This window comes from Lithobates pipiens, unplaced genomic scaffold (genome assembly GCF_037356315.1).
Source record: "Lithobates pipiens isolate NorthernLeopardFrog02 unplaced genomic scaffold, aLitPip1_a1.2 Scaffold_28, whole genome shotgun sequence".
Taxonomy (NCBI): Eukaryota; Metazoa; Chordata; class Amphibia; order Anura; family Ranidae; genus Lithobates; species Lithobates pipiens.
The window spans coordinates 208218360-208231994 of NW_027507789.1; the positions used below are offsets into that span (position 1 = coordinate 208218360).

A 13635-nucleotide genomic window follows, 5' to 3' on the forward strand; every position below is an offset into this window, starting at 1 on the left:
AAAAAAAACGTGAGGGAACAGAGGAACGCCCACGTGAAAAGGGCCCAAGTCCAATTTCTCCAATTAGTTTAAATGCTGCAGACCGTATCCTGGATGATAGTTAACATTTTGCATAGACTTGTGACATCGGCCTGCTGTTTAACCAGTGTTTCTGTTGCTCCTAGGGTGGTAAAAAGAGGACCCCGAACCAACAGGGGGTCTAACCAGACAACAATGACCCCCCCAGAGGAGAACGGACACATGGCGCACGCCAAGGGCAGGGTGAAACAGGGAGACGCCTGTCTGTCCGATGAGGATCCAGAGAGGATGAAGCACAGTAAGGGGGTGGGGCTTAATATCAGCAGTAAGAGAGAGACTCCTCCTTTTATTTGCTGATCCATAGAACGCTATTATGTCCTGTTGTATACAATGCTTGTTTTGTGTTCTGTTATGTACTATACCTGTCTCTTTTATTCTGTGACAGACTCTTTTTTTTATTTTTTTATTTTTTTGTTACTAGGCTATGGTAACCCTTGTTCATTTAGTATATTTTGTTGTGCTGTTGTGTTCTTTAAATAATATACATTTAGTGGCCACTTTATTTAGGTACAGTATCTCACAAAAGTGAGTACACCCCTCACATTTGTGTAAATATTTTATTCTATCTTTTCATGTGACAACACTGGAGAATTGACACTTTGCTACAATGTAAGGTAGTGAGTGTACAGCTTGTATAACAGTGTAAATTTCCTGTCCCCTCAAAATAACTCAACACACAGCCATTAATGTCTAAACCGCTAGCAACGAAAGTTAGTACACCCCTAAGTGAAAATGTCCAAATTGGGCCCAAAGTTTCAATATTTTGTGTAGCCACCATTATTTTCCAGCACTGTCTTAATCCTCTTGGGCATGGAGTTCACCAGAGCTTCACAGGCTGGCACTGGAGTCCTCTTCCACTCCTCCATGACAACATCACAGAGCTGATGGATGTTAGAGACCTTGCGCTCCTCCACCTTCCATTTGAGGATGTCCCACAGATGCTCAATAGGGTTTAGGTCTGGAGACATGCTTGGCCAGTCCATCACCTTTACCCTCAGCTTCTTTAGCAAGGCAGTAGTCATCTTGGAGGTATGTTTGGGGTCGTTATCATGTTGGAATACTGCCCTGGGGCCCAGTTTCTGAAGGGAGGGGATCATGCTCTGCTTCAGTATGTTACAGTACATGTTGGCATTCATGGTTCCCTCAATGAACTGTAGCTCCCCAGTGCTGGCAGCACTCATGCAGCCCCAGACCATGACACTCCCACCACCATGCTTGAGTGTAGACAAGACACACTTGTCTTTGTACTCCTCACCTGGTTGCCGCCACACACACTTCACACCATCTGAACCAAATAAGTTCATCAGACCACAGGACATGGTTCCAGTAATCCATGTCCTTAGTCTGCTAGTCTTTAGCAGACTGTTTGCAGGCTTTCCTGTGCATCATCTTTAGAAGAGGCTTCCTTCTGGGACGACAGCCATGCAGACCAATTTGATGCAGTGTACGGCAAATGGTCTGAGCACTGACAGGCTGACCCCCCACCCCTTCAACCTCTGCAGCAATGCTGGCAGCACTCATACATCTATTTCCCAAAGACAACCTCTGGATATGACACTGAGCACGTGCACTCAACTTCTTTGGTCGACCATGGCGAGGCCTGTTCTGAGTGGAACATGTCCTGTTAAACCGCTGTATGGTCTTGGCCACCATGCTGCAGCTCATTTTCAGGGTCTTGGCAATCTTCTTATAGCCTAGTTCTTTGCCACGGGGTGCCATGTTGAACTTCCAGCGTCAAGTATGAGAGAGTGAGAGCGATAACACCAAATTTAACACACCTGCTCCCCATTCACACCTGAGACTTTGTAACACTAACGAGTCACATGACACTGGGGAGGGAAAATGGCTAATTGGGCCCAGTTTGGACATTTTCACTTAGGGGTGTGCTCACTTTTGTTGCCAGTGGTTTAGACATTAATGGCTGTGTGTTGAGTTATTTTGAGGGGACAGCAAATTTGCATTGTTATACAAGCTGTACACTCACTACTTTACATTGTAGCAAAGTGTCATTTCTTCAGTGTTGTCACATGAAAAGATAGAATAAAATTTTTACAAAAATGTGAGGGGAGTACTCACTTTTGTGAGATACTATATATCTACTTCAACACAAAACATGTCATGTTGCTACGGTTCAATACATAAAGAATGCAGACATGGTAAAGAGGTTTAGTTGTAGTATAACCAATAGAGAAGCTGCACGATCCAAGCAATTTAGTTGCCAATTATTGGTATCAGTGGCAGAGCATAAGAAATGGCTGATCTAGGATTTTCACACCTGGTCAATGCAGTGATCCTCATTTTGGTCGAATGCGTTTTGTTAATAGAAGTCAAAGAGATTGGGCAGACATGGTCAAGCAGGCAGAAAGTGCACAGCCACTCAGATGAGTGATCTTTATAGTAGTGGGGTGCAGACCGGCCTTTCTCAAATGACAACCAAGTGCACCTTGAAGAAGCTGAAAGCAACAGAGCATGCCAGGTTCCATTCCTATCAGCTAGGAGCAGGAAAATGAGACTACAGTGGGCACAGGATCACCAAAACATGACAAAAGAAGACTGGAAATTCTGTGAAAACTTAAAGCTGAGCTCCACCCAAAAGGAGAGGCTCGGCTTGTCTGCCTCCTCCCTGCCTCTAGTGCCACATTTGACACCTTGTAGGGAAGGAGAAAGGGGACCAAGTTTTGACAGGTACCCCCCTCCCACTTCCTGCTGAGTTTGCCACAGCAAACTCAGCCGGATGTTCAGCCCTCTCTGCAGCCAGCCAATTGAGAAAGTGCAGCGCTATTCGCACATGCGCAGTAGGATACCGGCTGTGAAGCCGCAAGGTTTCACTGCTGGTTTCCCTTAAGCAAGATGGCACCGCCAGCACCCAAGAGCCTATTCAACAATCGGCTTGGGGCAAAGAAACCGCAAGATCCCTGGACAGGTAAGTGCCCTAATAGTAAAAGTCAGTGGCTACACTATTTGTAGCTATTGACTTTTAACTTTTTGGTAGGGGGGCTGGAGTTGTTAAAGTGGTTGTAAAAGCAGACTTTTTTTTTTTTTTACCTTAATGGATTCTCTGCATTAAGGTAAAAAATCCTTCTGCATACAGCTTCCCCCTTAAACTTACCTGAGCCCGATTTTGATCCAGCAATGTGCACGAAAGCAGCAGCTCTCTGGGCTCTCTCCCTCCTCAATGGCTCAGAGACAGCTGCAGGAGTTATTGGCTCCTGCTGCTGTCAATCACAGCCAGTGAGAAGGGAGAGGGCAGGGCCAAGCCCCACTCTCTTTGTGTCCATTGATTGGGCTTGGCAGTGAGCATGCACAAATGCCCCCAGAGCAAGTGGCTTGCTCTGGGGGCACTCAGCAGGGGGAGGGGCACGGATGGGGGATCCAAGAAGAGGAGAATCGGGGCTGCTCTGTGCAAAACCATTACACATGGCAGGTATCACATGTTTATTATTTTGATTAAATCAAAACTGGTGCATTTACAACCACTAGCTGGGCTCCAGACTTACCTGTGTTCAGTTGTCCAGGCTTTTCTCCTGTACTGAAATTGATTACTCTTTCTCTGCACACTGTGAGCCTCTCACAATGTGCATTAGAAGCCGCAGCAAGTCAGATGTAGCCCGCCTCTTGTCCTGGTTGGATCCAGGATCATTTAGCCCTTTCCCAGGCCTGCTGCTTTTACTCATCAGATTTCAGTCTTTTCAGTCATGGAGACCCAGTGGCAGCCCGTCCATACAGGGCACAGGGGCGCCGCCCCCCCTAATCCACGTGTCCGGCCCCCTAATCTACATGAAGGGTGCTGGATGCATGGATTTCAATGGAGTATTTTTTCTCTTACGAAAGCACGTGATTAGAGCTGCAGGCTTTAATTGGCTTCAAAAAGGGTGGGCTCAGGGCACAGAGCATTGCGCCCTGAGCCCACCCACTTGTGTGACACTAGCAAATTCATATTCACTATTGTCCTCCATATTCTCCTCCTGGCCAATAAGGAAGCAGGTCCTGAGACCTCTGAGAGATCTCTGAGAGGAGAAGCAGCCGTGTTGGCCGAGGAGGAGATGTAGGGGAAGCTGCCGAGGACGAGGAGGTGCACAAAGCATCCAAAGCTGCCCGCGACCTAGATGGTGGAAAGTGCGTGGCTGGTGGGTGGATGGATGAGTGAACGACGAGCGGTGGCGGGTGGTTTGCCCCCCCCACCTAAAAATTGAGCACCAACTGCCACTGTGGAGACCCATCGTCACACGTGGGTATCACCTAGGCATGCAAATGGAGCCGGCTTAGGAAAGCTCACTCCTCCAGATTGACATTCACCCATCAAGGCATTGTGATATTTGTATAATTCTTGCCAAGCGCCAGCTCACTGCTTGCATCAAGGCTGAGGACTCCTGAGAGGAGATCTGAGGCAGGGTGCTGCAATGCTTAGTGGAAGCTATGTACAGCACCCTCTTGGCCCCTCCCACCAGCAATGATCTGCCTTTGCTCTGTCTAATTAGGCGACCCGTCAGAATGTGTAACAGAAGTGACGTTTCGTCGTCGCCATCTTGCTACACCCCACACTCCTCCACAGTAAGCATACACAGAGAAAGGGGGCAAGTGGACATCTTGTGATACCCACCGGAGTTTTGCATTTTACACTTTTTTTTTTTAACAGTGCACTGAGTTTATATAGGGAAATACAGTACTTAGAACTGTACTAAAAATGTTTACATGTTGAATTTTAAAAGCAGCGAACTTCTGTCCAATGAGCAAACCTCTGAGATCAGCAGGCTTGCCGCTGCTTTTAAAATTAAACATCTAAACATTCAGACGGAATTCTAAGTACTGTATTTCACTATATAAACTCAGTTTACTGTTAAAAATAAGTGTAAAATGCAAAACTCTGGTGGGTGTAACAAGATGTCTGCTTTCCCCCTTCTCAGTGTATCCTTATAGTGGAGGAGTGCGGGGTGTAGAAAGATGGCAGCGATGAAACGTCACTTCTGCTACACATTCTGACGGGTTGCCTAATCTGACGGAACACTTGCATTGTATAGAGAAGCACAGAGACCTTATGATTGTCTCACTGTGTCTAATATAAAGTATGTCATGGAAATTGAAGGGGTTTATTTATTAAAAAAAAAAGGGGGGGGGATAAGAACCAGGGAAGGCAATATAAAAGCAGAATAAACCTGAGCTTTACTTTATGGTTTCATATAAAAATATTAGGATAAGATGAGCTTCCTACTTAGTACTAGACAGGTGTACCCTAATACATTTTCCGTACTATTCTGTATTTCTCTGCCCTATAATGTTTTATACAATCTTGTTTTGAAGTATCCTGTTCTACACTATTACGTCCTGTGCTATTCCATTTTGTGCTGTCATGCACTCTTCTATCGTATGCCAAATAGTTTTATTGTCTGCTATTTTGTGATTTTACTATTCTTTTCTGTGCTTTTCTGTACTGCACTTGTATTGTGTGCTGTACTACACAGTTCTTCTTTGTTTAATGTTTGTCTGGGCAAAAAGGCTGCAGATACTCCTCACATCATCTTTGCAAAACACGCACGTTTTGCTGCGTTTTATCCCTTTTTAAAGATGCAGCAAGGACATAATACCCATTCTTCATGCCAGAAATCCAGTGAACTCCTAGCTTTTCTTCCACTCTGCCCCTGCTACCCTGAAATTCCAGGGTGATCAGCCCTGCACAATTGTCCTCTGCTGACTACAGAGCCTTCTTATGCCATGGACATAAAGAGAGGCGGAGGCAGTTTGTAGTCCAGTTGCGGGGGGGGACGGGGGGACGGCGACACTTCATTGGATTTCAGTGAAGCTATTGTAGTGGAAGTGAAGAGCTCACAGATTTTCTGGCAGATCAACAGGTATTTTTCTGTAAGTGCAACATTTGTAATTAGAAGAAATGGCCGCACACCACTGTAGATCAAAATCCTCTTTATTTGGACATCCCAAAAACGACAGGCATCAGAATCCTGGGAAGACACGTTTCGCACACTTCACGTGTGCTTAGTAATGACTAAGCGCACGTGAAGTGTGCGAAAAGTGTCTACCCAGCATTCCGATGCCTGTCATTTTTTGGGATGTCCAGATAAAGAGGATTTTGATCTACAGTGTTGTGCGGCCATTTCTTCTAATTTCATTGTGTACGGAGGCGAGCGCCTGCTGGATCATTAGGCTTCCTTATCTCATCTGGAGTGGCGGGTTTTCTTTTTTTCCAGTGCAGCATTTGTAAAGAGGTAAAATGTGCATTTTTTTTTTTATTTTGTTAACCACCTGCTGACCGCCCCATAGAATATTTACTGCTAGAGAGCAGTCATTCTGTGCAGAATCATGCATACGTACACTTATGCCCTGTACACACGGTCGGAAATTCTGACGGGAACAGTCCGATCGGATTTTCCGACAACATAATCTGAATGGACCATTCCCGTGTGTGGGCTCTATCGGACTTTTTCCGTCGGAAATTCAGACGGAAATAGTTTGAGAGCTGGATCTAAAAATTTTCCGACAACAAAATCCGATCAGACTTTTTCCAATCGTTTGTAGAGAATTCCGACGGACAAAGTGTGCCACGCATGCTCAGAATAAATTACTAGACGAAAGCTATTGGCTACTGGCCTCTACGTAGTCCCGTCGTATGCAATGAACGTCACCGCGTTCAGAACGATCAGATTTTCCGACAACTTTGTCCGACCGTGTGTATGCAACACAAGTTTCGCCCAAAATCCGTCTGAAAAAATCCGACGGATTTTGTGGTCAAAGTTGTCAGAAAATCCGATCGTTCGGAACGAGGTGACTTACAAAACGTACGACGGGACTAGGTAGAGGCCAGTAGCCAATAGCTTTTCTGAGCATGTGTGGCACTTTGTGCGTTCGGGAATTCTCTACACACGATCAGAAAAAGTCTGATTTTGATTTGATTTTAGATCCAGCTCTCAAACTTTTTCCATCAGAAATTCGGATGGAAAAAGTCTGATAGAGCCCACACACGGTCGGATTTTCCGACAACATAATCTGATCAGGATTTTTCCATCAGAATTTCCGACCGTGTGTGTATGGGGCATTAGGAAGGCCTATAAGCAGGAAGGGTGGGAAAAGGTCTGTAATAAAGTATGGAAGGAGGGGGTAGAAGCGGGCAGGATATTAAAAGTGAGAAGGGGGGCTTGACCCAGACCCTCCACGTGGATATATTGGTTGAGTACCGGTCATGTGAATTCTTCTATACGTTTGTATGTATAGAAACTCCTAAAAACCGCTCTGAGACAGCCGGGACTTTTGTAGAAATCCAATTTCTATTTTTTTTTTTTTTTTACTATTCTATTCTGCCCCATCTATTTCTTTTAAATGATTGTAATGCAGCGGTTTTCTTTGTGCTCTGGTTGGAGTCAGGAAGGAAACAGAAAACGCCCAAAAAGTTCACAGGCGAGCAACCTTCCATCACCACCACGTTTGGCTTGAAAGGTAAGTGCCATTCTTCATATGCTCACTCACTTACCTTGCCAGCCTCTTTTTCATTGTGGACATAGATTACCCTCACAGATCCAGATAGTATATTACTTTGCTTAAAGTATATGAGGGCTTCTCTTTATTCCATCTAAAGTACTGTGCAATGGAGTGGGATTTGCTCTGAGTGCTGGTCCTCCCTTGTCCAGTTTGAGTCCTACCATGAAGGGGATTACAAGAAGCTAATAGGCAGATACACATACATATATATAATACCTCCTTGTATATGTGCCTGGATTTTTTGCTGAGTTTCTCATGTTCCATTCACAGGCCTGGGAAAAGCAGAAGACAAATCCAGGGTGAGACACAGCAAGATTGTACGGGGGAGAACAGGGGAGACGAAGAAGAGACAGGAGGCCCCCTGTATAAAACTGGGGCACATCATGACCGCCTCTTCAGGTAGGAAACTTTAGCCTATACCATGACAGCTCTTGTATATGAGAAAGGAGATCCCTCATTTTTAATAAGTGAAACACACTTCAGCCTCGGTTCATCAAGCTGCAATATCACTCGAGGTGTGCTAAATTGTGCCTAAAGTACAGTGCATCCAGAAACTATTCATAGAGCTTCACTTTTTCAACATTTTGTTATGTCACAGCCTTATTCCAAAATAGATTAAGTTCATTATTTTCCTCAAAATTCTACAAACAATATCCCATAATGACAACGTAAAATAATTTTTTTTTTAAATCTTTGCAAATGTATTACAAATAAAAAAGGTAAAAAAAATCCCATGTACATAAATATTCACAGCCTTTGCCATGACACTCGAAATTGAGCTCAGGTGCATCCTGTTTCCACTTAGGCCGGGTTCACACTGGTGCATTAAATGCTTCGACATTGGGAGCTCATTTCGCATGACGTGTGAAAATCAATGTTTCCCTATGGGAGCCGTCTTAACTGGTCCGACACAAGTCGGTCCGACTTTGAAAATGCTCCCTGCACTACTTTGGTCAGACTTTGGTCCTACTTCAGCCCAGTGAATATCACTGAAGTTGGATCAAAGTCAGATCGCCGTCCTAACTGATCCGACTTGTGCTCTGATGATCTTGAAGGGGAACTCAACGCCAAATTTAGGGAGCAGAGATTGGTGACACTGTCACTAGGCAGAACGGGGAGATGCTTGTTTACATTAGCATCTCCCCGTTCTTCCTCTCAGTGAGGCGATCGCGGGTATCCCTGCGGCGATCGAGTCTGCGGGACCCGCGACACAACTCACGGAGGTCCCGGCTGGCTTACACGTGATGGCACAGCGGCAAATTTAAAGGGACTTACAGGTACACCCATTTGCCCAGCCGTGCCATTCTGCCAAAATACATCGGCGTGCGCCAGTCGGGAACCAGTTAAAGTAATTTATTAGGCATCTCTTCCAACTTCTTCTCCCCTCTCTGGCTCTTCTGCCCTAAAGCACCCAACCCCCCCCCCCATGTTGAGGATTCAGGAGGGGGGCACTCGCTCATCCCTACACCCTTTTCTGACCTGCCGGGCCCTGCGCTCGGATAAGGATCTGTTATGGATTTTGGGGACCCCATTCTGTTTTTCGGCATGGCTGTTCCCCTTAAAATCCATACCAGACCGAAGAGTCTGGTATTCTCTTGGAGGGGGAAACTGTGTCGGTTTTTTTAACATTTTGTGTGGAGTTCCCCCTAAAGATTCATACCAGACACAGTGCCTGGTATTGTCGAAGATCAAAGTCGGATCCTGTTCACTGAAGTCGGACTTCGAGTCACAGGGCAAAGTTGTATCCAAAGTGGAACAACTGTCCTGTCGTACCAGTGTGAACCCAGCCTCAGATGTTTCTACAACTTAATTGGAGTCTACCTGTGGTAAATTCAGTTGATTGGACATGATTTGGAAAGGCACACAGATGTCTATATAAGGTCCCACAGTTAACAGTGCATGTCAAAGCCATGAAGTCCAAGGAATTGTCTGTAGACCTCCAAGACAGGATTGTATGAAGGCACAGATCTGGGGAAGGGTACAGAAAAATTTCTGCAGCATTGAAGGTCCCAGTGAGCACAGTGGTCTCCATCATCTGTAAATGAAAGAAGTTTCGAACCACCAGGATTCTTCCTAGAGCGTACCGCCTGACCAAACTGAGCGATCGGGGGAGAAGTGCCTCAGGGAGGTGACCAAAACCCGATGGTCACTCTGACAGAGCTCCAGTGTTTCTCTGTAGAGAGAGGAGACCCTTCCAGAAGAACAACCATCTCTGCAGCACTCCACCAATCAGGCCTGTATGATAGAGTGGTCAGATAGAAGCCACTCCTCAGTAAAAGGCACATGAAAGCCCGTCTGGAGTTTGCCAAAAGGCACCTCAAGGACTCTCAGAGAAACAAAATTCTCTGGTCTGATGAAACAAAGATTGAACTCTTTTACCTGAATGGCAAGCGTCATGTCTGGAGGAAACCAGGCACTGCTTATCACCTGGCTAATACCATCCCTACAGTGAAGCATGGTGGTGGCAGCATCATGCTGTGGGCATGTTTTTCAGTGGCAGGAACTGTAAGATTAGTCAGGATCGAGGGAAAGATAAATGCAACAATGTATAGAGACATCCTTGATGAAAACCTGCTTCAGAACGCTCTGGTCCTCAGACTGGGGCGAACGTTCATCTTCCAACAAGACAACGACCCTAAGCACACAGCCAATGTAACAAAGGAGTAGCTACAGGACAACTCTGTGAATGTCCTTGAGTGGCCCAGTCAGAGCCCAGACTTGAACCCGATTGAACATCTCTGGAGAGATCTGAAAATGGCTGTGCACCGACGCTCCCCGTCCAATCTGATGGAACTTGAGAGGTCCTGCAAAGAAGAATGGGAGAAACTGCCCAAAAATAGGTGTGCCAAGCTTATAGCGTCATACTCAAAAAGACTTGAAGTTGTAATTGGTGCCAAAGGTGCTTCACAGCTACAGCAGGGGCCCAAATGGAAGGCACAGGGTGTAGTTATGCTATCTCACATATTTGAAAATGGTAGATTGCTTTCTTTTCTGGAAATGCAAACCAGGTTAAATGTGCCAGCCAACATGTGGTATTCCTACTACCAGTTACGGCATGCGATTGTGGCTCAGGGGGATGCAGGGGAATGGGTGGTTTCACCCACCCCGGTGTTCCATGTGCTGCAATCGAGCAACTCAACTAAAGGAATTATATCTCAATGTTATCAAATGTTACTCGCCAGGCATCTAAAGGCCTATCCTTGCAGGGCAGTGAAAACATGGGAGAAGAACCTAGGCCAAATTATGGGGGATCAATGGGAGGAAGCATTGCAGTCAATAACCACCTGCTCTCTAAATGTAGCCCAAAAGGTCTCCCAACTGTACATAATATTGAGGGTACACTACACCCCTGAGAAACTGCACAGGATGGGCAGGTTGTCAGACCCTGTGTGCTGCCGCTGCCAGTGACAAGGAGGGGACCTCATCCACCTCCTGTGGCGCTGTCCAAAGCTCGGTACTGGACTGAGGTGATAAATACGCTAAATATGGTATTCCAAATGAAGGTACCCAAGGACCCAATGTGTTGCATACTTGGGACTTTGGAGGAGGTAGTCCCTGAGGAACTGGTCAGAGTTGCACTTTCGAAAGGCATTGTTCCAAGCCAGGAAGGTACTACTGATGGGATGGAAGTCAGCTTTACCACCTGCTAGCGCCTTATGGATAACACATATGGGGAAAACCCTGATTATGGAAAAATACATTTATCAACATAGGGGATGCCTAAGCAGGTTTGAACCTATATGGGCACAATGGCTGGATACGCCTGGATTGTGCTCCAATGAGCTTGTGATGTCCTGACTGTTGTTATGTCCCTAGTGGGGATAATACGTATGGGATGTGCTCTGGATGAATCGGGAGAGGTATGGGCCGTGTCAGTATGGGCCGTGTCAGTGGAGGATCGGAGGGAGGGAAGAGATATGTTGGAGATGTTGTGTTGTGGGGCAATGACGCAATAATGTGTAAGTTGATGATTAAAGGGTCTTTACTATGTACATGCACATTGGATGATGTTTTAACCTGTCAAGTTCAATAAAATATTTTTCTGATTTAAAAAAAAAAAGGTGCTTCACCAAAGTATTGAGCAAAGGCTAAAAAAAAACATAAAAAAATCCCATCTACATAAGTATTCACAATACCTATGTAGATGGGATTTATTTATTTATTTTTTTATAAATTTGCAAAGATTTCAAACAAACTTCTTTCATGTTGTCATTATGGGGTATTGTTTGTAGAATTTTGAGGAAAATAATGAATTTAATCAATTTTGGAATAAGGCTGTAACATAACAAAATGTGGAAAAAGTGAAGTGCTGTGAATACTTTCCGGGTGCATTGAATATAGAAAGCGAGGGGGAACCCTAAATTCTACAGTTGTCACTAAAACAGGAGTGCATGCAGGAATCTCCCCAGCTGCGCTATTGGATTATCACAGGGGACCCCCTTTCATAAGAATACACTGATCAACACTGCAGCTACTGGCTGCGGCGGCTGATTAAATTCTGGTTTTCCATCAGGAACATTCTACAGAAAACAATCGGCTTCTGTTGAACACATCGGGCTACCCAGGGATTGAAAGCTGTCCAGTTCCTGGAGAACCAGCCAATTTCAATCCGTATGTACCCAGTTTCAGTTAGCCTTAAGGCTGGATTCACACCTATGCATTTTTAGTGCTTTTTGCCTTAAGGCTGGATTCACACCTATTCATTTTTAGTGCTTTTTGCATTTTACAGATTTCTACTACAGGCCATTTAACATGGTTTCCTATGGCACATATTCTGTAGTGCAAATCTGCAAAAAGCACTAAAAATGCATAGGTGTGAATTCAGCCTTAGTCTAGTGCACACGGGCCGAATATCGGGCGGCATCTGCTGTTTCAATAGAAACTGTCCGACATTTGGCCTGTGTGTACGGCAGCTGGTCTGACAGAAGCCAGCCGCTGCTTCTGTCAAAGGGGCTTGACCGAAAAAAGGTCTGCCGATCAGCATCCAATTGGTGCTCTCAGCCAGTCGCTAATAGCGCTGACCAGGGTGTCCTGGGTGGGGGGGGGGGGGGGGGGGGGCAGAGCACAATGGATTGCTGTATTAACAGTTAGTGCAGCAGTGCTTCAGTTTTTTTTCCCTTCATCCCACTTCGTTGAATGAATAAAAACAAAGTGTGTACTAGGCTTTAGGCCCCTTTCACACGGGCAGACTCCGATTTGATCAGCAGGGAATCTGTCCACTGATTCCCTGATAATCAGAGCGGAGCGGGCAGATGAGCCATCCGTGTTCTCTCAGTTTATGCAAAGTGGGCACAGACAGAGCCTGCTCTGCTGAGAGTAAACAGACTTCGCTGTCCATTTACATCTGACAGCTCTCTAAACCAATTTGCCTAGACGGAGGAGGACAGAGATCCTTCCGTTATTTTTTGGGCATCGGAGGTAGGCGGGTGGAAACGGACACAAGTCTGTTTTACACTGGCCAGTCCATAGGGGTGAGTCGACCGCCTGATCAGGTTCCGCCTGAAAAACTGACAGGCAGACCTGATCAGGCCCTTCCTGTCTTTCGGGGTCTTGTATAGATTGCTTTGTCTTCATACAGGTCACACCTGATCCATAAACTTGCTTTGAGGGAGAGGAGCAGACGTTGTCTGTGCAGCACTGCAGTGTGCAAAGCAAAACCTGTTCACCGAGACAAATAGAGAAGACGAATCACCCCAGTGGGGCACAAAGACAGCAAAAAGAACCTGGCAGGGGTCACTGATTCCCATAAACTTTATTAGCAAAAATATATATATATTTTTAAGAGTTTCAGTGGTTTATATAAGCCCCAATGTGTCAAAGCCGTGTTTAAAGCATCTCCACTCATGAATAATACATCTCTTTTAATTTCCTTTATGAGTCATCCACAGAAAGCTTGAAGTAGTGAAACGGCTCTAATTAACATATTTATAGATTCTTTTTTACATGAATGTACCCTGTAAAGCAGAATTATAAAACCGTTGGCACATACACCCACAGGAATTCTGATGGCATGTTGAAGTGGATACTAGTGTCTTTTTAAAGCCCAACTCCGGGCACATTTTTTTTTTTTTT

The 13635-nt window shown here is 45.4% G+C and overlaps 1 protein-coding gene across 5 annotated transcripts in view; it reads left to right on the top strand.

Moving 5' to 3' along the window:
- The window catches only part of ZNF512B (zinc finger protein 512B), a 73024-nt gene that overhangs the window by 21901 nt on the left and 37488 nt on the right, over positions 1 to 13635 (top strand). For 3 of the 5 annotated variants that reach the window (XM_077460393.1, XM_077460394.1, XM_077460389.1), the window contains 3 exons: positions 165 to 316; positions 7450 to 7521; positions 7834 to 7962. In XM_077460393.1, coding sequence (XP_077316519.1) covers positions 165 to 316; positions 7450 to 7521; positions 7834 to 7962 — 353 coding nt within the window. Of the gene's footprint in view, positions 1 to 164; positions 317 to 7449; positions 7522 to 7827; positions 7963 to 13635 lie in introns of all 5 variants that reach the window. The other 2 variants (XM_077460390.1, XM_077460392.1) reach the window with 1 other exon arrangement.